Below are 24,486 nucleotides of genomic sequence, written 5' to 3'. Positions count from 1 at the left end.
AAGCTGCTGCCCCCAGGAGGACAGCTAGGCCCCTGCCTCCTGCTTGAAGCCCTGCCAGAGCCGGGAAGAAGCTGCAGAAACCCGTCCCCCCAGCACTGCCCCCCCTCCGGCCAGCCGAGGGGTGATTAACCGACCTCCCTGCGCCCGCTCCCCTGGGTGAGAGCCAGGCCACGGCGCAGGCCCCCGGGGGCGCCGGTTAGTGCTCCACGGTGCAGCAGGGCCGAAGGTTTACTGCCGGGACATGTCTCCCCGTGTTGTAATGAGCCAATTACCCGTGCTCCCAGCCACCGTGGGGCTTAATAATGCTCAAGAATGCCTCCGCGTCTGGCAGTGATTTACTGCGCCCCGAGGTGGCATGCCCCCCCCACGCCACTCCCTGCATGCGCCTGCGTGGAGGGCACCGGGGGCGGGGGAGGCTTGCAAATAGCTTGCACGCAGCCTGCGGGAGAGGGGCATGGGGGTAGAGAGGGCTGGCAGGGGGCCAGGGGGATCTGCCATGAGGAGGGGGCACTGGGATGGGCAGCGGGGTTAGGGATGTAGTTTCGCTCCTGCCCTTGGCTGGTGCCTGGCCCAGTTGTAGCCAAGTCGGTCCCCCCACCCCCCACCCCCAGCCTGCAGAGCCCCGGTGTCATGTAGGCAGCTGCACGGGCGGTGTGCCGCGGATGGCCGGACCTGGGGGGCGCTTGCCTCCTGCCACGCTGCGCTGCCCTGGCCCTGTGGGGCCTGGCTGTCCCTGGCCCTGTGTCGGGCCTGTCCAAGCACATGTGGGACCCCCACCCCCGGCCACCCTAGGGGACATCAAACCCCCCAACCTGTGCCCAGCTGGGGTGGGGGGGCCACAAGGGAATTTAGTGCCCCCTGGCTGCAGCTCAGCTGTCGCCCAAGCTGGCCCTACTGCCAGGAACCAGCAGAGCTGCAGGTGCATGTCCAGCCACTGCCCTCTACTGGTGGGACTCAGTGCTTCCACTGTGTGTCATAAGCCCTGTAGTGCTACGAGCTAATGGAGCGCTGGACCAGGCAGGGCGGCGTTTCCTGCTGTCTCTGAGAATGCCCCGAGGGCCCTGGGGGCAGCACAGTGACACCCTGGGCAACAGTGGAGACGCCATGTCCCAGCATGCAGTGCGGCTGGGCTGCCTGGATCGGCATGGAGCATTGCATGCTGGGAACTGTCACTTCCGAGGGCCGCAGCAGCACCTCTGGGCTACCCCAGCCTGCAAACCGCGGGAGCACCCGGGCCTGTGCATGGCACTGCCGGGTGCGCCCAATGAGACGCCCCCCTTCCCTTGGGGCTCCAGCTGCTGCAAAGGGGCTGGGGCATCCTGCATGTGTCTGGAGCGGCTCCCTGCTCTGGAGACATTTATCCCAGCAGGGCCAGTGCCCAGATTTCTCAGGCGATGCCCATTCCCACCCGCCCTGAGGCCAGTAAGTTCTCAGAGGGAGGCGTGCGCTGTCCCAGGGAACAGCAAAGACCCATCCCCACAAGCGTCAGGGCACTAAATGTGCCAGTGACCCCACTTCGTAAGGCCAGGCCGGCTCTGGTTCTGAGGGCTCCCCCTCGGCGGGACTGCAGGGACCCCCGTGATGAATGCAGCACCCACGCTTGCCTTTGCTCCATGCACATGTACCGTGCTGGTCAGCCGCTGTGTCCACCACACGGCCTCACCCGGCCACAGCCCTGAGCCAGCAGCCCTCCCCTCCCACTGGCTCTTGTAGGAAGCAGTGAGGGGCAGCAGCTTGTGCTGTGACCCCCACTCCAGCCCTGTGGGGGCCGTGGATCTGCCTTAGGACAGGAAAGAGAAGGAGGAACCCACCCTGCCCTCCTGCCCCTGCCATGATCTCCCAAGGGGAGAGGTGGGAGCCCTGTCCCACACACCAGCTTTCCCACCGGGAATGACGTGGGGTTCTCCCGTTGGTAGGACCATGGACCTGCAGCTCTGGGGGCTGCGGTGGCGCCGGGGAACGTCCCAGCTCAGAAGGATGAGAAATGCCAGCTCAGGACTCCTGGATGGGGCCCCGTGGGACCAGCATGGCTGAGCTCCCCCGCAACCCCTGCATCCAGCCCCGAGCAGGCAGCCGACTAGCGCCGAGCCGTTAGAGACACAGCCGATGTTGCTGGAACGCCGTCAAGCGATGGAGAACCCAGCCCAGGCCGCCAGGGGGTCCAATGGGTAACTCCTGTCCCCGTTAAACATTTGCACCTTACATCTACTCTGAGTCACTCTAGCATAAGAACATCAGAGCGGCCAGACTGGGTCAGACCCAAGGTCCATCCAGGCCAGTGTCCTGTCTGCACACAGTGGCCAACACCAGGTGCCCCAGAAGGAGCAAACCTAACAAGTAATGATCCAGTGATCTCTCTCCTGCGGTCCATCTCCACCCTCTGACAAACAGAGGCTAGGGACATCATTCCTTACCCATCCTGGCTAATAGCCATGAATGGGCTTAACCTCCATGAATTTATCCAGTTCTCTTTTAAACCCTGTTATAGTCCTAGCCTTCACAACCTCCTCAGGCAAGGAGTTCCACAGGTTGACTGTGCGCTGAGTGAAGAAGAACTGCTTTTTATCTGTTTTAAGCCTGCTGCGCATTCATTTCATTGGGTGGCCCGTAGTTCTTATATTATGGGAACAAGTAAATAATTTTCCTTATTCCCTTTCTCCACACCACTCATGAGTTTATAGACCTCTATCACATCCCCCCTTAGTCTCCTCTTTTCCAAGCTGAAAAGTCCTGGCCTCTTTAATCTCTCCTCCTACGGGACCCGTTCCAAACCCCTGATCATTTTAGTTGCCCTTCTCCGAACCTTTTTCAATGCCAGCATCAGCTGCTGGGTCTCGTTAGCCCTTCATCTGCTAGGTCAAAGCACCATCAGCTGTCAGAGATCGCCTTCCCGGGCAGGTCCTTCTGAACGCTGATCAGTCACCGCTGAGCCTTCCCTTGGATACCTCGCCAGGTGGAGCCGGCGCGGCTCTCGTTCTCGGGCAGGTTTTCCAGCCCTCGCCTGGGCGCCCTTTTCTGAGCCCTTTCCCATGAGGCGCCGTTCTGGACGTGGGGCCTCCAGGTGGGTCCTGGTCTGGCTGATGCCATGTGCCGAGGTGACGCCGGCTCCAGGACACGTTCCCTACATGCACGGCCGAAGCTCATGCTCGCCCTTCTGGACGCAGAGCATGCCGTGGGGAGCTCACCAGGATGCCTGGGTCCTGTGCAGAGTGCTGCATTGAGGGGTCTGCCCCACGCCTGAGCTAGGTTCTGCGTTAGCAGACACAGGATCGGCCCTTTGGCCGTATGAGACGGCACAGCGGAGACCCAGGCGCGGAGCAGCAAGCGTAGACAGCTTGGTGTCTGGAAACCAGTGAGTGGGGACCCCCTGCTTTGAGAACAGTAGATCCCCTTGGGCGACCGCTTCTGGGTGCTCCGTGCCCAGATGCCACGGTGACAGGCCCAGTGCAAATGCATCTGTGAGGCAGGTCAACTCCGTCGCCACATTCCCTCCCCTGGCTCCCCACGCCCCCGGCCTGCGCCCGTCACAGCGGTGCCCCTCCTAGCCCGCTCTCTTGTCTCCGAGCACGTCGTCTTTAGCCCAGGGCTGGTCTCTCCCTGGGCATCTGGGCATCGCCTGGTCCGATGGGGATGGCTATCCTGAACGAGGACCCATGGGGCTAGTGCAGTGTCCCCCATGGCCAGGCCGCACAGCTCCACCGGGGCCAGGAGTTGGGCTCCCACATGGGCTGCAGAGGGAGGGCTGGGGGCCCTGCCGAGCGCTGGATGGGCCCCAAACCCTGCGGTAAGTGCCGCAGTGCCAGAGCAGCAGCCGAGGGGGTGATGCTGCTCGAATCGTTCGCTGGGGCTGCCGGAGCAGGTCCGGGCAGGGGAAGGATGCTTGGAATTCGTGTCCCGGAGCAGAGATGGGGAGAACACGCTCATCAGAAATAATCCCGCAGGGCGGAGGCTGCTGCTTGGAGAGTGAGGGGGGTGTGTGAGCGCCCCAGCATCGCCCCATGGGGAGGCACCGGGCAGGGCAGCCTGGCACGTGCCCCAGGAGGGGGGTGGGCCCCAGTGGGGCCTCCCCAGCTCCGTCACCTCCCAGCCAGCCCCCGGTTGGACTCTCAGACTTTGCAGCTCTGGGGCAGGGGGGAGCTGAGGCCATCTGGGGCATTAGCTGCCGGGATCTCCTGGCGCCCCCTGCAGGCTCAGAGCCATCACTGACACAATGCTGAGCTACTCGCATCTGCCCTCTACTGGCTGCAGTCAGCACCGCTCAGCTGTGGGTCAAAGTCCCTGTACTGCTTGTAACTAATGGGGAGTTGCCTTTAGCTCGAGGTGGGGACCCATGCTTTTGGGGGCTCAGGGAGTTGGGGTGGGAGGGCAAGAGAGGCGTTGATTCCGTGGTTGGGGTGCTGCACAGGGGGACAGCCTCTGGCGACTCTGATCTATGCCCCCTGCATTGGCTCCAGGAGGTGCCCCTGGGGTGGGGGATGGGGTTAACCCTCCTTGGAGGGACTGGGTGGGGGGGCTCCGGGACAGTGAAGGGAACCTGGCCAGGCTGGACAAGCTGCAGCATCCCCCCAGCTGCCATCCTGCCTCAAAGCATTAGTGCAACCCACCTCGCAGCCCCAACCCCGAGTCCCTGTCCCCACCTGCCCCACAGAACCCCCCTGCCCCCGCCCCCGAGGTCCGAGAGTGACCAGTGAGCCCCTGTGCAGAGGGAGGCCTCATGGTGGGGGTGTTACATTTTCCAAGCCTCTTTCTCCCGGCAGAGCCTTTTGCAAACCAGACACAGGGACCCCCCCACACCCCCGGTGACAGGAGACCAACAGCCACCTCTGGGGCAGCACAGGGTGCCCGCTGCACAGCCCACGGCAGCCTGGGGCAGGAAGGGGAGATGCCAGGGCAGGGGGGAGGGTTAGAGTGGCATTGCCCGAGCCGGGAGGGGTGGTCACGCCCCAGTCCCTGGCAAAATCCCCCCCAGGGGTACCCGCCAGCCAATGCCCCCTGCAGCACAGCGCCCCCTCGCGTTGCTTGCCGGCAGGTTGCCTCCACCGCCCCGGGGGCAACCGGCTAATGCTGCTTCCCCCCCCCCAGATATCCGGGAGACGGCCTTCGTCTACGCCATCACCGCGGCCGGCGTGAGCCACGCCGTCACCCAGGCCTGCAGCATGGGCGAGCTGCTGCAATGCAGCTGCGAGGGGACGCGGAGCCGGGCCCCCCCGCTGCCCACGGCCGGCCCGGGCCCCGAGGGCTCCACCTGGGAGTGGGGTGGCTGCGGGGACGACGTGGAGTTCGGCTACGAGAAGTCCCGGCAGTTCATGGACGCCAAGCGGAAGAAGGGCAAGAGCGACATCCGCACCCTCATCGACCTGCACAACAATGAGGCCGGGCGCCTGGTAAGCCCACCGCCAGGCCGGGCCGGCCCCCCTACCCCGTCCTCCCCACCCGACGGGCAGGGCACCTGCCAACCACACTCCCCCTGCCCTGCCACTGCCAGGCCAGCCCCCTTACCCCGTCCTCCCCACCCGACGGGCAGGGCACCTGCCAACCACACTTCCCCTGCCCTGCCACTGCCAGGCCAGCCCCCTTACCCGTCCTCCTCATCCCCGCCCCACCCGCTGGGCAGGGCACCTGCCAACCACACTCCCCCTTGCCCTGCCACTGCCAGGCCAGCCCCCTTACCCGTCCTCCTCATTCCCGCCCCACCCGCTGGGCAGGGCACCTGCCAACCACACTTCCCCTGCCCTGCCACTGCCAGGCCAGCCCCCTTACCCGTCCTCCTCATCCCCGCCCCACCCGCTGGGCAGGGCACCTGCCAACCACACTTCCCCTGCCCTGCCACTGCCAGGCCAGCCCCCTTACCCCGTCCTCCTCATCCCCGCCCCACCCGCTGGGCAGGGCACCTGCCAACCACACTCCCCCTGCCCTGCCACTGCCAGGCCAGCCCCCCTACCCCGTCCTCCCCACCCGACAGGCAGGGCACCTGCCAACCACACTTCCCCTGCCCTGCCACTGCCAGGCCAGCCCCCTTACCCGTCCTCCTCATCCCCGCCCCACCCGCTGGGCAGGGCACCTGCCAACCACACTTCCCCTGCCCTGCCACTGCCAGGCCAGCCCCCTTACCCGTCCTCCTCATCCCCGCCCCACCCGCTGGGCAGGGCACCTGCCAACCACACTCCCCCTTGCCCTGCCACTGCCAGGCCAGCCCCCTTACCCGTCCTCCTCATTCCCGCCCCACCCGCTGGGCAGGGCACCTGCCAACCACACTTCCCCTGCCCTGCCACTGCCAGGCCAGCCCCCTTACCCGTCCTCCTCATCCCCTCCCCACCCGACGGGCAGGGCACCTGCCAACCACACTCCCCCTGCCCTGCCACCGCCAGGCCAGCCCCCTTACCCATCCTCCTCATCCCCTCCCCACCCGACGGGCAGGGCACCTGCCAACCACACTCCCCCTTGCCCTGCCACCGCCAGGCCAGCCCCCTTACCCCGTCCTCCTCATCCCCACCCCACCCGATGGGCAGGGCACCTGCCAATCACACTCCCCCTTGCCCTGCCACCGCCAGGCCAGCCCCCGTACCCCGTCCTCCCCACCCCGCCCCATGCAATGAGCTGGGCACCTGTTAACCACACTCCCCCCCTTCTCTGCCACAGCCCAGCCATGCTGCCCACCAAGTACCATCCCCCCGCCCTGCTACACTGCCCATGAAGTTCCACCCATCCACCCTGCCACGGCGCTGCCCGGCCACACTGTCCACTGCATACCAACTCCTGCCACGGCCCGGCCACGCTGCTCACTGAGTACCAATCCCTGCCCTGTCATGATCCTGCCCAGCCGTGCTGCCCACCAGGTACCACCCTCCCCTGCCACAGCCCTGCCTGGCCACGCTGCCCACTGAGTACCAACTCCTCCCCGGCCCTGCCATGGCCTCGCCATGCTGCCCACCAAGTACCATTCCCCTGCCCTGCCACGCTGCCCACTGAGTGCCAACCCCCGCCCTGCCACGGCGCTGCCCGGCCACGCTGCCCACTGAGTGCCAACTCCCCCCAGCCCTGCCATGGCCTGGCCATGCTGCCCACCAAGTACCATTCCCCTGCCCTCCATGCTGCCCACTGAGTACCAACCCGATGGCCCTCCAGTACTGCACTGTCCAGGCACAGCCGCACGCTGCCCTCCAAGCATGCACCATGTACCACACCTAGGTGCTCCTTTGCTTGACACCCACCAGCACACACCCACCTTCCCCCCCCCAACAATTCCCTCCCCCATGACCCTCCCCCAACCCCCCCCGGCAGGGTGCCTGCCCGGCCCTGGAAAGCCTGACACCCACCCCAGTTCTAAACCCCCCTGCCTCAAATCTGCTCCGGCCCTTGCTGCAGAACCAAGTTTTATTCTTCCCAAATCAGGCTCACCTAGTGACCTCAGCCCCCCTTACCCGTGCCCAGCCCCCTGCCAAGCTCTCCCTGGCCCGGTGCCCATCCCCAGCCGCGCCCCGGGCCGGCTCTGGTGGGCACTGGTCCAGTCTCTGCTGGCAGGTGGCTGGTGAGGTTGGGTCCAGCTACCCTTATGGCCCCCCCCCCGGACACTCCTGTCCCCCCGTGCTGTCCAGCACCCGGTACACCCCCCTCCTTTGGGGGGGCTGGCGTCCCGGTGGGGTTTGATGAGAGGCTCTGGGCAGAGGCAGGAGCGGGGGGGCAGGGCGGGGGCCAGGGGGCCAGGCAGGGGACCCCAGTGCGGGGCGGGGGGGCCGGGGCTGGCCCCCGCTGAGCAGCCCTGTCTCCCCCAGGCTGTGCGGAGCTACACGCGGACGGAGTGCAAATGCCACGGCCTGTCCGGCTCCTGCACCTTGCACACCTGCTGGAAGAAGATGCCGCACTTCCGCGAGGTGGGCGACCGCCTGCTGCAGCGCTTCAACGGGGCCTGCCAGGTGATGGGCGCCAACGACGGGAAGACGCTGCTGCCCGTGGGCCGCAGCCTCAAGCCCCCCGACCGCCAGGACCTCGTCTACTCGGCCGACTCGCCCGACTTCTGCGCCGCCAACCGCAAGACGGGCTCGCCGGGCACGCGGGGCCGGGTGTGCAACGGCTCGGCCCCGGGCGTGAGCGGCTGCGACCTGCTGTGCTGTGGGCGCGGGCACCGGGCCGAGACGGTGGTGCTGGAGGAGAGCTGCCTCTGCCGCTTCCGCTGGTGCTGCGTGGTGCAATGCCGCAAGTGCCGCGTGCACCAGGAGCTCAGCCTGTGCCTCTGAGCCGGCCGGGGCCCCTCTCCCAGCCGCGGGCGCTGGGGCAGGGTCTCCGTCCAGCCCCCGGGGAGGGGCTGGGCTGCGCCCCCCCTGCCGGCCAGGGGCCCCGAGGCCTGGGGGCCGGGCTGCGCCGGGGGGTGACGCACACAGACTCAGCGGGGATGTGGCCGGACTCCCTCACCGGCGAACCCGCATCAGGCCAGGGTGGCGCCCGGGCTGCCCCCTCCCGGCCGCCTCCTCGGGCCCCGGCCGCCACCGGGCCAGGGGCTCCGTGGGCACGGGGGTGACACTAATAAAGATATTTCAACAGAGTCCTGCCCCCTTTCCTGGAGCAGGGCTGCGGAGGGGACGCCAGCTTTGGCCACACCCCAGAAGGGGATGCTGGCTGGGGGGCAGCCAGCCGCGGCCGTGCCCCAGAGGGGACCTTCTCCGGGGGCACCCACACATCGCCACACCCCGCAAGGGAGATTCGTTCGGGGCCCAGCCGGTTCATGAACTGAACATACCCTTGGTCCAGCCCATGTCTGCCCCGGCTCCTGGGCGTGGCTCCCTCCGAACCGCTCACTCAAGCTGATTAGTCCCGGGGGCTCTGTCCCCCCTGCGGCCATGCTGAGCCCCAAGCCACAGGGGGCCCGCGGGGGAGCGCCGTGCTGCAGGGAATGGCGCGGGTGACTCAGAAGGGGGCGCTCTCCGCTCCGAGGCGGCATGGACCCGGCGCGCCCCTCGAGGTGCATCTTTCACTCGCAGCAAACAAGTCAGGCCCCCCCTGTAACGAGCCCAGGCCACAGCTCACTCCTGCCAAGCTCCTCACTCCGGGGCCTGGCTCATTTCCAAGGGGGGTGTTGATCGCCGGTAGCGCTGCCAGCTCGCGCCCCCTCCAGCCAAGGAGCTCCCCCCATCTCCGCTGCCCCGAGGTGGGAATGGAGGCAAAGCCACCTGCTCGAAGGCGGCCTGGAGAGTTAGCAGCAGAGCCAGGCCTAGACCAGGGCGAGATTTTTCAGACCCATCGGTGGTTCGAGGGAAATGCACTTTCTGGCCCCCCAGGACTGTCTGAAGACGGCCAGCGGAAGTAGCTGGGGCTCTGTGTTGCCTTCCCCGGCCCCCTGGCCCCTTTATAACCATCAGTCCAGCCGCTAGGTTCCTCAGGGTACATCTGCGTTACAATGAGATGCCCGCGGCTGGACGGTGCCGGTGGACCCGGGCTGGCAGGGCTTGGCCGTGGGGCTGTAAAACCGCAGCACAGATCTCCAGGCTCCGGGACCCTCCCCCCTTGCGAGGGATTTTTCTGACCCCTCCCCAAATTCTGACCAAGTTCAGATTCGGTTCAACGTGAACCAACGTCGGTTTGTCACGATTTTTGCTGGCCCTGCCCCCGACCCGTCCCACTCAGCTGTTTGCCCAGCTCTGCCCGGGCATCGGGACCCAGCTGGCAGTGGTTGGTACTGTCCCACGTGCTCCGGGCCTGCGCATGGGAGGGTCACGCTCCTACCTCGCCTGACGGAGAGTGATCTGGGCTCAGGAGGCAGCAGGGAGTGGGCAGTGGGGCAGAGGTGGGCCAGATGGCTGAGGTGGCGGAGATGCCAGGGTGGGGAGCCTGGCCAGCCCCTCTTAGATGGCTGCAGGGCCGGTCAATGGGCCGTTCCGTGCTGGGGATGGTCAATGGCCTGTTGCGGCCTGTGTTGGGGGCGAAGGGAGAAGCCCCCAGCATCTTGCCATGCAGTGCTCGCCCGGGGGCTGGCCCGATCCCCACGCGTGCCCTGAAGCAAGAGGAGCAGGGCCGGGTTTGAAGCAGGTGCTCACCCTGGGTGCCAACTTCTGGGGGTGGCCCCCCCCCCATGGTCTGATTGGCAGCTGGTTTTGCTCTGCTGATTGGCTGGCTGTTTTGCTGGAGGAACGGTTGGCTTGGCTGCTTCGGGGGGCCCCCTGGAAAAGTTTTCTGCCCTGGGGGTGTTCTTGAGGAGGACGGGCAGTGCGGGTCAGGCTTCTCCTTGGTAGTGTCACTGCAGAGGCTGCTCTTGGCCATAGAAACACCTGACCCTTCGCTGAGTTCTGCGCTTCAATAATGTATCCAGTAGCCGTGAGTTCCGCAGGCTAATTAAACACCCGCAGAAAGACGTTTCCTTCCAGCAGGGGCGGCTAGTCAGGGTGCAGTCTCTTAGGGGGGCGCTGCAGGGCTGCCCCCTGCTGGCCACGCACGGCTCCGCTAGGTTCTTCGCATCACACCCGCCCCCTGCCGGCGAGGGAAGCGCTGCTTTGGGGATCACAAAGCCCCCTGGTGAATGGTTAACGCTGCCCCGAGAGGGCTGCGACCTGCCAGCTCTGGCTCTACAGCCCATCAGGGAGGCACGGACAGCGCCTGCCTCTGTGTCTGCCCAGCGCTGCTGCCTGGACCGAGGTGGGAAAGGAAAAGCCAGGGAAGCCTGGCGTGAAAACCTGGTATTGTGTGTGTGTGCACGCTTGTGTGTGAGAGTGCCACTGTGTGAGTGTGCGCACACGCTTGCATTTGTGTACGCCAGCATGTGCACGTGTGTATGCATGTGTGCACATGATTGTGTATTCCTGCAAGTGTGTGCACGCTTTTGTGTGTGCGTGCATGTGTGTTTTACTGTGACTGCCTGTGCGTGTGCATTTGCACGCTTTTGTGTGCGCTGACCTGCCCCCTCTGGGAAGGGGAGCAAGCAGACTGCAGAGCATGGGTGGAGTGAGTTTGATGGGTCTCAGGCTCCTGTTGCTAGTGACTGTTTGGCTGACTCACTAAACCACAAGTCCTTCAGCCAGAGGGCCCATCTGTGTTCAAGAGGGGCCCAGGGCTGGGCTAGCAAAAGGGCCTGTGGGTCAGGATTGAGGGGCACCATTGGGAGCTGATGTGGGGAGTGAGGGGCCTGGGCCCTGTCCCTGTCCCACCCTTATTTGGCTTGTGCCACATCCCTGCTAAAATGCAGCCACCTCTGGGGGTGCAGCAGCTACACCTGGGGGCTCAGTCTCCACGGCCCGCTCGCTCTCTGGCCGGCTAGCACCGGATAGTGGCTGCTTTGGAGAGGCCGACAGAGCCCAGCTTCGGGGCGGGGTGGGGAGAACCGCAGCCCAGTGGGCCCAGAGCCGAGGCTGGGGGGCACCCTCCGCACACATGGCAGCAGAGCAGAACTGGGATCCCCTCAACCTGTCAGAGGGCCCCCGGGGCGGCTGAACATGCCTTTGTCCTCACTGCAGCATCCTGGGGGTCTCCATAGTACCCCTCCCCCGCTGTGTCCCAGCATCACCGCAGAAACACCCCAGAGCCAGCTGCTCTCGGGTGGCGGGAGGGGGACGCTCAGCAAGCTGCCCATGCACGTCCCATTCTGGCCAGCAGAGGGAGCCCTGGGCCGATGTAACAGGCCAGCAGGAGGGGGAGGGGGGCGCACGAGGGGCTTTCCCTCCTTCTCCCCCTAAATGGGGTGAATTCACCCCAGCATGGTGTGTCCACCGGCTGCAGCCCCTCGTGCTCTGGGTGTCCCAGCCTGCCCGAGCTCCCCGTCCAGGGCTGGCCCCTCGACCCGCGGCCCCCCCTGCAAAGCCACCTCTGAGCACCCAAGCCCCGTCTGGCCCGCTCCAGCTGCCTGCCTGGTGCCAGGGTGCTGCCCGACAGAGGGAGGGGTGCCCAGAGCAAACACCCAGAGGCTCGTTCGGGCCACCAGCTGAGTCGCCTCCGGGCAGGAGCTTCCCTGGAGCAAATTCCCAGGTGCGGAAAGTGAGTCGCGCTGTTCCCCGGGGCTGGTTCTTTAACTCCGGAGCCAGGCAGAGCACTGGGCACCTGGAAGCTGGCGGTCCAGCCACTGCAGCCCCCTGCCGCTAACGGGGATGAGGGAGCTGCTGTCCAGCCGCTCGGGGGCCGTACACGCTCACGCATCCATGCACAATCAAAGACAGGTGTGCATGGACACAAGCGCACACAATATGCACAGCAGCACGTGTGCACAAGCACAAGTGCCCAGAGGCAGCCGTGTACACACACGCGTGTGCACAAGCCCCGAGATGCAAACAGGCGTGTAGGTGCACATGCACGTGTACACATTCCCCCCGCCCTACTCAGCTCCTCCCCCACTGCAGGCCTTTTGCCCCCCTCTCCCTCCCACATAGGGCTGGGTACAGGGAGGGGCTGCTCTATGCCAGGGAGATGGGACCATCGCATCTGCCTGGTCAGCTCCATCATGGGTTGCTGTGGGGCTCGGCCTGCCCTCCCATGGCCTGGATTCTTGGCTGGCCGCTGTGGAATCACAGAACCCATGAAAACAACTACCCCAAGCATGGTAGCTAGCATTCCTGTAGGACCCGCAGCGCCGGGCTGCCCCCCTGCTGCCCCGAGCTCGGCCGCCCACCCGCAGGGGCCCGGGTAAGCCGAGGGGCAAAGGGGGGGTTGTTTCCAGGGTGCAGGGAGGAGGAGAAAACTGGCCCGGGAGAATCTGTCTTTCCCAGCTCCCAAGGGCTCATCAAGGGCAGAGGAGGGAGGACGTGAGTCGAAGGGGCAGCGCCTGGCCGGGGGCATCTCCCAGCATCGAGGCACCCGCCAAGGGTCAGACTGGGGGACAAAAGGCAGCAGGGCCCTTCCAAAAATAGCCACCACGATTGGTCCCAGTAGATGGTGCCGATGTTAGACTGCGATGGTGCGGCCGCTTGGCCCCCCCGGGACCCCTTGTGGGGCTGGGTCAGGCCCGTGGGCTCGACTCCCAACTGGGGGGGCAGCCACGGGCGTTTAACTGCAGTGTAGCTGTACCCTGAGTGTCGGAGGCTGAGCCGGAGCACCCGGGTATCTGCTGAGTGAGCAGGCAGCAGGGATTTAAATCTCCAGCTGCAGGATTGTCTTTCCTAGGCGTGGTTCAGAGGAGCAGCCGTGTTAGTCTGTAGCCACAAAAAAACCAGGAGTCCTTGTGGCACCTTAGAGACTAACCGATTTATTAGAGCGTGAGCTTCCGTGTTTCCTGGTCCCAAAGACTCGCCAGAATACACAGGCTCCTGCCCTCTGGCCAGCAGGGGAAAGATCTGAGAGGGCAGGGGCGAGCGCTTCTGAGCAACCCTACAATAACAAACCAGTGCGCAAAGCCCGTCTCTCACCGGCAGCCACACAACCAGCGGGGACAAGCGACCCGACAATAACAACCCCCTTCTGCCAGCGATGCCCGAGGCACGTGGGTGCTGGTCCAAGCCACAGGAGCCTGTCGGTAGGTTTCCCTGCCTATGACCTATGAGCAGCTGCTGTGCCAGCTGAGCCCTTCGGGTGCCCAGGGGCCCGGAAACACCATGCTTGGCAGAGGCTGGCCTGGCGCGCAGACCCACGGCCACGGCTGGGGAACCGCTGGCCAAAGCCCATTGGGCCAAGTGTGTCAGTGGTGAGCTAATGGGCTTCTCGGCAGCACAGTGTGTCACCAGCCGCCCCCCCCCCGCCCCCCCGAAAGCCCTGAGGGGCTCGGTGACGCGGCTCTGAGTCACGACACGGGGCATCTACACACACAGCCCTCCTCCCGTGGGGCTGGCCGTCATTAATTGTTCACCGTCCCATGATTCACTGTGATGAAGTGGGACTGTTCTTAATGTTTCCTCTGAATACTGTAGGGGTGCCTCAGTTTCCCCTAGGCATTTCTTAAGTCTCTAGGGGGTGGGATAAGGGGGTGTGATTGTTGCAGAGAAAAGGGCCAGGGTACATAAATGGCCGACACTCTGTCTCCTGGCAACTGATGGCCTGGGCCCTTCCCCCCTGCAAGGTGAGAGCTGAAGGGTTGGAGAACAAAGGAATCTGGTGACCTCCTGGCCCGGGAAAGGGACAAAGCTTGGAGGAGGGGGGGCTGGAGGGTGAGTCAGTTTGGGCTGGCTGGAGACATGGAGTGAAGTGCAGACGTGGTTGTCTGGCTCACTGCCCCCCAAAATGGACCCAGCTGAGGGGTCCGGTTTTCTGTACCTACAAGCTCTGTTTTAGACTGTGTTCCTGTCATCTAATAAACCTCTGTGTTACTGGCTGGCTGAGAGTCACGTCTGACTGCGGAGTTGGAGGGCAGGACCCTCTGGCTTCCCCAGGACACCGCCTGGGCAGACTGGCTGTGGGAAGCGCACGGAGGGGCAGAGGATGCTGAATGCTCCGAGGTCAGACCCAAAAAGGTGGAAGCCGGGTGAGCTGTGTGTCCTGCAGACAGGCTGCTCCCAGAAAGGAGATTGCCCCAGAGTCCTGCCTGGCTTCGTAGGGAGCAGTTCCAGAGCATCGCCCGGGGACTCCGTGACACTCACCCACTGCCCCTCCCCATCCTGTCAGGCATCTCAGGGGCCAGAGCTCAGTAATTCACACCCACTTACCTTAGGGCAGACAAGCGCTGGACGCAGGGGTGGGTGCCAGGGAGCTGTCCTGCCTGTGGAGTGACTGCAGGCCAGCCAGCTCCCCGATCCTCACCTGCAACCCTAGGGGCGACCGGCCTGCAGCTTGTCCAGCCACTGGGGAGCTGAACCAGTGATGCTGGTTTGGAGAGGGGAGCTGATAGTGGCTAAATCAGGGGATGGGGCGGGGAGAGACTGCATGGAACCAGGCACTGGGCATGGTCCCACACAGGCCTGCCGACTTCCCTCAATCCCGACCCCTGCTATTTCGTCCCAGAGCTCTCTGCACACACAGCTCTGCCGGTGCCCCTCGGTCCCGACCCGCAACCCCCTTCTAGCCCGGCCCTGGGCTCCCCCATAACCAGCTCTGCTGGTGCCCCTCAGTCCTGACCCGCAGCCCCACCTGCCCTGGGCTCCCCCAGCCCCCTGATGTCCCTCACTCACAGGTCCTTGTGCTCTCTTCGCTCCTCCCAGGAGGGAACGGAGACCCTCTGTCAAAGTAAACTCAAGCTCTGAATCGGCAGGAACTGGCGGCTCAGCTGCACCCACATTTCCACATATGTAATTGAACTGATTTCATTAAACCAGTTCAGTTAAAGCAGCAGGAGCCCCCATGTGGACGCTCTGATTGCGGGTCAGGTGACTCCTGTCACTAAGGCCTGGCCTGCGCACAGCTGTGCCGTGGGCCGGCCGATTGGCGCAGCTCTGGGTGTGGATGCTCTGACATTGCTAGAAACCCAGCTAGGCCCCTCTGAGCCCTGTTTATACCCATCTCCCTGGCTCCACACCCAGAGTCGCACTGATTTGACTAAACTGGTTTCAAAGCCAACCTTCCCCTAAGCTGGTGCAACTCTGGGTGTAGCTGCGTCATGGCGGGCGAGATCTGGCCCACCGGGTGGCCTCGCTATGACCGAGGGTGGGGCCATTACGATGGAGGAGGCAGCAGGAGCCCGGATTCACTGGCCAGCGGCTACCCAGAAAAAGCTCTTGGGGATCTGGCGTTTCCCGGCGGTGACAGAGGTGGAGCCGTCCCGGCATGCCGGACAGGCAGAGCTCCGTGGATCTGTGACAGTGAAGGGAGCAGGGGGATGTAGAGGAAACTGACGGGCAGCGCCATCGAAGATTAGGGCCAGGCGCGACCCCTGTGCTCCTCTCGTCTGACCCCTGCACAGCACGGGCCGGAAGATTTTAGGCAGGGAGCCCAATCCTGAGCCCACTCAGGCTACAGCAGGTCCGTTGGTGGGCGGCTGCTGCCGGAGGCAGAGAACAGGCGAGACCCAGGTGCCCGCAAAGCCCCTGCAATGGTAGGGAATTGATTAGGTGGGAGATGCCCAGTGGGTGACCCACGCTGCAGAGGAAGGTGACTCTCCCCCACCCCCAAGGTCCCTGCTGATCTGACTGGGGTCAAATTCTTTCCCAACTCCAAATCTGGTGACAAGTTATCCTGTGAGCGAGCCCCAACAGCCAGACACAGGAAAGGGTTTCTCTGACCCACCTCTGGGCACCCAGTGCCTCCCCCGCATCTCCAGGGGAAGCCAATCTCTGATGCTGCAGAGAACCCCCCCCCCCCCCCCAACCTGGCACTGCCCCAGGGATACACCAGGCCCAGTGCGCATCCGGGGAGAAATTCCTTCCTGTCCCCATAGGTGACAGCCAGCCCTTCTGCCCTGCTCCCTCTCGCCTGCGCAAATCCTTCAGCTCCCGATGCTCCCCTCCGCTCTCCCACCCACAGCCTGCTACACAGAGGCTTCTTCCCCTGGGGCCGCGTTGCCCCGGCCCAGCCTTGCTGCGGCGCGCTGGGGTAGCCGCCCCCGGTACCCTGCTCCATGTCCGGCCCTGAGATCCTCCGCTGTCGCGCCAATCGGGGAGGCGCCATCCACTGGCTCTGGGCAGGGCGGAGCAGGCAGCCTCCTCCTGTTCGGACAGACAAACTGGGGATGACCTGGTTGCCCTGGAGCCGGGGCCCCGGGGTCAGGTCTCTGTGCAGATTAGCACTTGTGGCTGCCCAGGGCTGCTCCTGGTGCCTGCAGCAGTAACTAGCCCAGGTCTGAGTTGCCAGGCGGCGCCGGTGGCCACTGTCGGTCAGGGGGAGCACGCTGTCCAGGCTCCCGGGCCGGCACGGGAGGCAAAGGCCACCGGCTCAGGGGACGCGGAGTCACAGACCCATCACTCTGAAAGCCACACGTTGCTGAAGGTTAAAACGCTCCCAGCAGGGCACACGGTGCATCTGCCGGGCTCTGCGGTACACAGCCCTAAAGAACAACCCAGAGTGCCAGGTTCTGAGAGCGACTTATCTTTGGAGAACCCCAGAGGATCCCACCGGGGTCACGGAGATAACTGAGCCCTGGGATACCACAGCCCATTTGCCCCTGGGCTTTGGCCATCGGGCCCTGAGTCAGGGCAGCCTCCCCAGCCACCTGACCCCCCCCAGCTCTGTGCAGCGGGGTAAGGACTGTACTATAATAAACCAAAGCCACTAGGGCTTCCTGGCTGTCACCTGGCCCCTCACAATGGCCATGTGGCACTGGGAATACACCCTGGATCTCCTGTTTCAAACTCTGGCCCTGATCACCTAAGCGAAAGGAGAATCTCCATTAGAGTTTGCAGTACAGGGCCTATGACACACAGTAGGAGGTTCTGTGTGTCATAGACCCTGTACTGGGAGTGTTCTGATGCCAGCCAGCAGAGGGCAGAGGTGCACATGGACTCTAGTCAGCTGATTATGCTGGGCTCCCATGATCCACCGTGTACAAGGGGGAGCCACTCTGCTTGGACCTTAAGTGGGGCCTTGGCTTCCCGCTGGCCCCCTGCACTAGACCCTAGTTTCAGTCACCCAGTCAGGAAGCAGAAACAACCCGACGTGTTTTAAATGACCAGTCAGACGCCAGAAACAGTAACGAGCCGTGAAGAGCAAAAGCCACTAGTTTACAAACAGCCGGTCGGCTGAAATACTTTTGCAGGATCCCGTGAGGACCTCTGGGGGCTGCACCCCGTCCCTGCGCCCATCCCCAGTGCAGCCGGCAGCTGGCTGTGCCGTGGCACAGGGCACATGCTAGCCGAAATCCAAGTCTGATGGTGGGCAACACAAGACACATTCACTGCACAGACAGCTTGTAGGAATGGTGAGGGCTTGAGTGACGAAGGAGCTTCCCAGTGGAATGTGAGCTGTAACTGGGGACCGGTTGAAGGACAGCAGCCTACTACTGCTGCTAGCTATTAGAGTTACTCCTTTAACTCATGCGGTAGAGGCCTGTGCTGTAGACCAGAGGGTCGGGCACGCAGCCCCTGCTGACGATCTGTGGTGGGGTCATTCTATTAGCAATCCTGGGCCAATCTCACGCTAGCTCAAAGCTGGCGTTACTTCACGGTTACACCATCGTAGCTGAGATCAGAGGCTGGCCCACGAACCTGACGCCGCGTACGCTACGTGGGCCGGTTAGCAGCGCTTCGAAACCCTCGCTTCTGAATTAACCTCATTTCCTGCAGTTAATTTGTACATGCCCTCCTGCAGGCTGTGAAATAGATACCCACGGTCAGTGTGTGAGTGTGTGAGTGTGTGTGTGTCGTTGTTGCTCTTTGGCGGAACACTCTGTGGCTCAGGTCACAGTGTGAAACCTCCAGCGTCGGCCCCAGGGACCGCAGAGGAGCTTCTAGTCTTCTGCTTTTTTAAAATCTATACTGTGAGCATCTTCGCTTTGTTAAGGGGAAAGCACGTCACTCGCCTTTCAGTCGCCCAGCCTCCAAACCAGCTGGACAGATTATTTTAGTCAAACTTTCAGGGAAAAAATTCCCCTTTGGCCTGAGACCAGGGATGGGACATTTGAGAAAAAAACAAAGGAGACGTTTTAAGAAAGTTTGGAGTAAATGACAACGGAGACCGATGACGGGAAAGGAGTCTGAAAAATCAAGATAATGATCTGTACTCCGAGGAGACAGGAACTGAAACTGCTGGCAGAACCCTCTCAGAAAGGGTACAATGAAATAGACGATTAGCTTAAAGGGGAATTGCTGCCTTTTGGGCTGAAACAAAGAAATTAACAAACTGGAGCGGGAGTCAGAGAAGAGCCACAGAAATGATCAGGGGGCTGGAGACTGCATTAGGAGGCAAGATTTAACCCTGAATCAGCAAAGGATTAGGCACGTGCTCAAGTACCTTGCTGAATCGGAGCCTAAAAGAGCAAATCTGCCTGACCCGGCTGAATGCTGGCGCGGGGGGAAGTGGGCCCAGAAAGCGGATACCTGGGGAGTGTTACCAGCAAGCCGGACGCCGTACAGAGGCCTAGCTAGGAGCAATGAGCAGCATGAGATTGGCAAAGGGAACCTGGAGGCTGAGCCTCAGGGGAAGGGCTGGGGAGTGAAATGTGCGAGGCTGCACCCAGCGACCCATCCCACGGGACACTTGATACTAGACTGGGCGAGATGCTAGAAACGGGGGCTGATCCTGGCCTGGGGAGCCAGATTTTCAACGTGCTGAGTTCATCTGATGGTCTGGCCTGCAGGGAGAGGGGGGTGGTTTCCATCTCTATCCCTGGGATTCTACAGCCGCCAGTATCTGCTTGGAACCCACGTTTGGTCCCTCTGCGGCCCGAGGGGTGAAAGGTCCCTGGGATAAACCTCAGCGCCTGCCAGCGCTCGCAATGCGGCTGGTCTCCGCGGCAAGGCAGCCAGCAGCGTCGTGTCTGGCTCACTCTGCAGGGCTTCGATTACAAGCAAAGCTATTTCCCGAGCACAGAGATGTCTCCCAGCAGCCCAGCCCCCAGCAGTGCTGCAGCTGGACACCAGGACCGCAGCTAATCTCCCAGAAGCCAAGCCCGGCCCAGATCCTCGTTGTCTTCCAGCTCGGCCCCAGGGGAGAGCTCCTGCTAGCTGGGAAAGTGTCACCTTGGAATGTGTCAGAGCGCGGGACTGCAGAACCGGCCTGGCACCACCTCTTAGTCACTATGGCCAGGGTCATAGCAGCGAGGAGGAGTCATTGCAATAGCCCCTCCCAATCTCCCCCCCCCCAAATAAAACCGGGCTGCTCCCTCAGGGTTGGGAGTTTGCTGGAGAAGCCCCCGGAAGAAGCTTTCGGGCCCTGTATGGGAATAATCATGTGCTGGGTCTATGGCATCTTCCATAAGGACCTCAAAGGGTGTTCGAGCCCGACGGCCGACGTGCCTGCAGCGCTGAAATGCAGCCATCTCTGGGGGAGGGCAGCAGCTGTTTGGCAGCTGCACGGCAATGCTTCAAACCGTTCAGGGCAGGAACAGAAACCTCAAGGGCAAGGTTCAGCCGAGATTTGGCCAGGACCCCAGGGTTAAAGCACCGTGTGCGAACGGCCCTGTCAGGGCCACAGGGCAGCACCTCAGGGTGGTTCATGGCTGCCTATGAGACCACCTGACACAGCAGCCAGAGTTTTCTGAGCGCTCTCCTAGCTACCCCAATGACCAGGCCTGACCCTGTCGCGCGTACAAGTGCCCTGTCGCTCCCAGTTCCGTTCCATACGCCTGTATGATGGAACGAGAAGAGCCCTGGTGAGTAGTAACCAGGCCAGGCACTAAGTGTGTGACTGTCAATCAGCTGCCATGGCCACCCCAGAGGGGGCTGCATTTCCATGCTAGGTGGTGTGAGCCACAGTTTGTAGCGCTTGGGGTGAACGGCGCTATGGAAACTGAGGTTAGTGTCAGCCAATCAGAACTCCTGGCCTGGCATCCTGACATCCGCAGCCAGAGGAAGGCTTCCAAGCCCAGAGAACCATGCACGGTGATTGGCTGGTGGCAAGGTCACATGATTGATAATCGGTACAAAAGCAGGCGGCTCAGTTACTTCTGTTCCAGTCGTGCTCCGAGGCGCCGGTGTGCAGGGCGCTGCACGCCCGCGGAAAGAGGCTCATTCCCTGCCCTGAGCACCCCACAAACAGCTGGATGTTGGAGTCTAGGGTGGGGAGGGGGTGCAACATAAGGCTGGTGAGACACCCCCGCCCCTTCACTGAATAGGCACAGAAATGCTCCCCAGTGTGCCCCACCCCGCTTGGCACCCATGTGCCATCTGCAGCCCTGGGGCTATCTGCCGTCTATCTCTTCTCCCATGGACATCTGCGGGATCAGCTCCTCAGCTGCTTTGCCCTCAGGGGCTCTGATTTTCTTCTCTCCTGGTCCTTCATCCTTCGACCGTGTCAGCTGGGCCCTGTGCCCGTACGGTGGCCCTAGGGCTGTGCTAAGTAAAGGCCTGGGGGGAGCCACCTTTGTCCCTCTTTAAAACGCCGGGTTATTTTTCCTTCCCAGAGAAGCACGGGCTAGAGCGGGTGGGGTTCCCCGCAGGAAGCTCCAGACACTTCCTCAGCCAGCCGGCAGGGCTTGCTCCTGAGCAGCTCCGGACTCGGTTCTCCTCCCCTGCCAGGCCAGAGCTGCAACTGGGAACTGATGCCAGGTGCCTGGCGTGGCCTCGCCGGCCATGACCACAGGGCTGCTGGGCCTTTCTTCTTGTGAATGATTTAGGGAGGCTGCATGGGCTGGTGGTCAGCGCAGAGGGCCAGGGAGCCAGGCGAAAGCCCCCGGAGGTCTGATCACCACAGCCCAAAGCAGGAGCGCCCCGAAACACAGACGCTGGATCTTAGCTGAGCGTCCCTGGGGAAGGAGGAGACTTGAGGTGGCAGAAGCTGATTTTGGCTCCCCAGGCGTTAATACAGAGCCGCTGCCTTGGAGTCTCTGGGCTTGCTCCAGATTTATCTGAGATCAGCGGGGGCCTGAACGGTGGTGGAGGGGCAGCGGTGGTTGGGTCCCTTGCACTGATCTGGCACTGAACAGGGGACACAAAGTGAATGTCACTTACACACCTGGTGAAAGGGGTACAGCAGGAAAACCGGGGTAAGGGGAATCAGCCCCCCCATTCTATCCCAGACCCTCTGTTAGGTACAGTTCCTGCTATGTGACCCCTTAATCCCCTGGGCATCTATGATACAATCAGTTGGAACGTCCACTGTAGGTCAGATTGATGTGGTTCGCACTGCTTTGTCCATCACACCAGCTTTCCAACCCCCAGCTGTGGGTCTCCCCCCACTCTTCAGGTCTCCAGTGAGTGGACCCAGAGATTTCCCTGGGAACTGGCCCTTCTGCCCCAGGTTCTGAATACAGCTCATGTCAGAACATGAGTCAGGTCTCCCGGGCTTTACTCCCAGCTCTGGGAGGGCAGTGGGGACCAGTGGTTAGAGCAGGGGGGTGCTGGGAGCCAGGACTCCTGGGTTCTAGCCAGGAGTTATGGCCATGCTTTTTAAACCCGATAAAGTAGAAATCCGTCACCCGCGAAAGACCCATACTTTCGCATTACTGAAATTGTCAGACCCAAAGAATAACTTGCTGGGATCTGATTTCCTGTCCAGGCAGGGATGTGTTATTGGTATGGCTAATCAGTTGTTGTGGTTTACTACAGGGCAGGAAATGGATTCCTCTCTGGTGATCGTGCCTGAATGTGGGATGGTCTCCCCAGTGGAGGGCCCAGAACCAGATGGATACAACCTGGACAAATTGCTAGCAGAACAAACACTTCGTTCAGAGTTACAAGTCCTAAGCCACAAACATGCTGATGCCTTTGCCAGACACAAAGATGACGGTGGGTGAATAGCAGTCACTGTTGTTGTGGAAGGAGGAGATGTGTCAGCCCAGAAACCGTACTCCTATCCAGATCAGGCTACGCCGCACATAGCCAAGACTATTAAGTCTTTGCTGGCACAGGGAGTCCTATGTAAATGTACTTCCGCAGCCAATTCCCTGATTTGGCCCGTGAAGAAGCCAGATGGCTCTTGGTGTCGCACAATTGATTACAGACGTCTAAATCAGGTCACACCTATTTGTGCCCCTACAGTGGCCAGGACACCAGACCTCATTAAGTCTTTTGACCCGGAGGCTGCATGGTTCACAGTTCTAGATATCAGTAACAGCTTTTGGACCCTACCAGTGGCCCGGGATTCACAATACAGATTTGCATTTAGTTTCCAGGGGGTCCAATACTCCTCGACTCGATTGCCCCAGGGCTACAAAACCAGTCCTGCATTGTTCCACGTCCAGATGCGGCGGGAACTGGCATGATTTTCTAAACCATCTGTTTTGTTCCAGGATGTAGGTGACCTTTGTCTAGCACACCAAGGAAGAGCCTTTGGAGAAGCTGGACGAGCTGTCACAGAGTTCCCGGGCGATGCTCTGGAACAGCTCCTCATGAAGCCAGTCAGGACTCTGGGGAAGTCTCCTCTCTGGGAGCAGCCTGTCTGCAGGACACACAGCTCACACAGCTTCCACCTTCCTGGGTCTGACCTCGGAGCATTCAGCATCCTCTGCCCCTCCGTGCGCTTCCCCCAGCGAGTCCGCCCAGGCAGGGCTCCTGGGGAAGCCAGAGGGTCCTGCCCCCCAACTTCGCAGTCAGACGTGACTCTCAGCCAGCCAGTAAAACAGAGGTTTATTAGATGACAGGAACATGGTCTAAAACAGAGCTTGTAGGTACAGAGAACCGGACCCCTCAGCTGGGTCCATTTTGGGGGGCAGTGAGCCAGACAACCACGTCTGCACTTCACTCCTCGTCCCCAGCCAGCCCCAAACTGAAACTCCCTCCAGCCCCTCCTCCTCCGGGCTTTGTCCCTGTCCCGAGCTAGGAGGTCACCTGATTGCTTTGTTCTCCAACCCTTTAGCTCTCACCTTGCAGGGGGAAGGGCCCAGGCCATCAGTGGCCAGGAAACAGGGTGTCGGCCATTCTCTGTGTCCAGACCCCTGCACACACCTGCCCTCTAGGGCTCTGCAAGGATCATACACCCTTATCCCACCACCTAGATACTTAAGAACTGCCTAGGTGAAACTGAGGCACCCCCACAATATTCAGAGGAAACATTAAGAACAGTCCCACTTCGTCACACGAGTTCCTGAAAATTCTGAAAGAAGCAGGTTTAAAGTGTATTCCTGTCAAGGCCTGGCTAATGTGCACCCGTGTCTCTTTCTTAGGTCTCACCTTGACAAAATGGGATCGAACCCCATCGCAGCAAAAGGAGGAGGCAATCCAAAAGTTCCTGTTACCGGAGTACCCAGCTGCGTTAAGATCCTTTTTGGGTTTTACTGGATTCCACAGGGATTTCATTCCTAATTCTGCTTCCATTGCAGGTCCTTTGTATCAACTGCTAAAGAAGAGTGTCCAACAGGAGTGGACTGAGCAACACACGGAAGCAGTGTCCCAGCTGAAACAAGCCATTGTCAAGGCTCTGGTGTTGATCAATCCAAATCCTGAGATACCCTGTTACCTGGCGGTGTCGGCTCCCAAGAGAGGCATGGGAAGATCAGACCCGAGGCCTAAGCCTCATGTTTAATGTGTCCCGTGGAGCTGAAATGCAACAACCGTGAGAAGTTCTTATTGGCCACTAGTTGGGCCGTACAACATTTTGCTTTTCTAATTGGCCTCAGCTTGATCATATTGCACTCATCGCACACACCCCTTCAGTTCTTACTGTCCAATCGGGTCAAAGATGGGCAGGTCTCCAGTGCCCACCTGGCCCATTGGGCTTTGTTACTACAAGGGAAGGATATTGCAGTGAAACCTATCTCTGCTACCAACTGCCCTATTGTATCCAGGGGAGCCCCATGTTTGTCCAGACATGGGTGAACAGAGTCCAAGGCGGGTGGTAGAGAGGAAGTTTTTCCTACCTTTGATCCAGGAGAAAGATTCCTTCAAAGGATACCACTTCTGGGTGGATGGTTCGAGTTATTATGATCAAGGGAAACCAAACACAGGGTTCGGAATCTGTCATTGTCACAGAGTCCCCAGGCGATGCTCTGGAACTGCTCCCCATGAAGCTAGTCAGGACTCTGGGCCAGTCGCCTTTCTGGGAGCAGCCTGTCTTCAGGACACACAGCTCACACAGCTTCCACCTTCCTGGGTGTGACCTCAGAGCATTCAGCATCCTCTGCCC

The 24,486-nt window shown here is 61.8% G+C and overlaps 1 protein-coding gene across 2 annotated transcripts in view; it reads left to right on the top strand.

Annotated features, from left to right (window-relative positions):
* The window catches only part of WNT6 (Wnt family member 6), a 31,433-nt gene extending 22,894 nt beyond the window's left edge, over nucleotides 1–8,539 (top strand). For both annotated transcript variants that reach the window (XM_048868770.2, XM_075117700.1), the window contains exons 3-4: nucleotides 5,083–5,384; nucleotides 7,773–8,539. In XM_048868770.2, the coding sequence (XP_048724727.2) occupies nucleotides 5,083–5,384; nucleotides 7,773–8,234 (764 nt within the window). In that variant the 3' untranslated portion in view covers nucleotides 8,235–8,539. The remainder of the gene's footprint in view (nucleotides 1–5,082; nucleotides 5,385–7,772) is intronic.
* The last annotated feature ends 15,947 nt before the right edge of the window (nucleotides 8,540–24,486 follow it).

Source organism: Caretta caretta, chromosome 11, assembly GCF_965140235.1.
Source record: "Caretta caretta isolate rCarCar2 chromosome 11, rCarCar1.hap1, whole genome shotgun sequence".
Classification (NCBI taxonomy): Eukaryota; Metazoa; Chordata; order Testudines; family Cheloniidae; genus Caretta; species Caretta caretta.
This window is presented reverse-complemented; position numbering and strand designations above follow the sequence as displayed.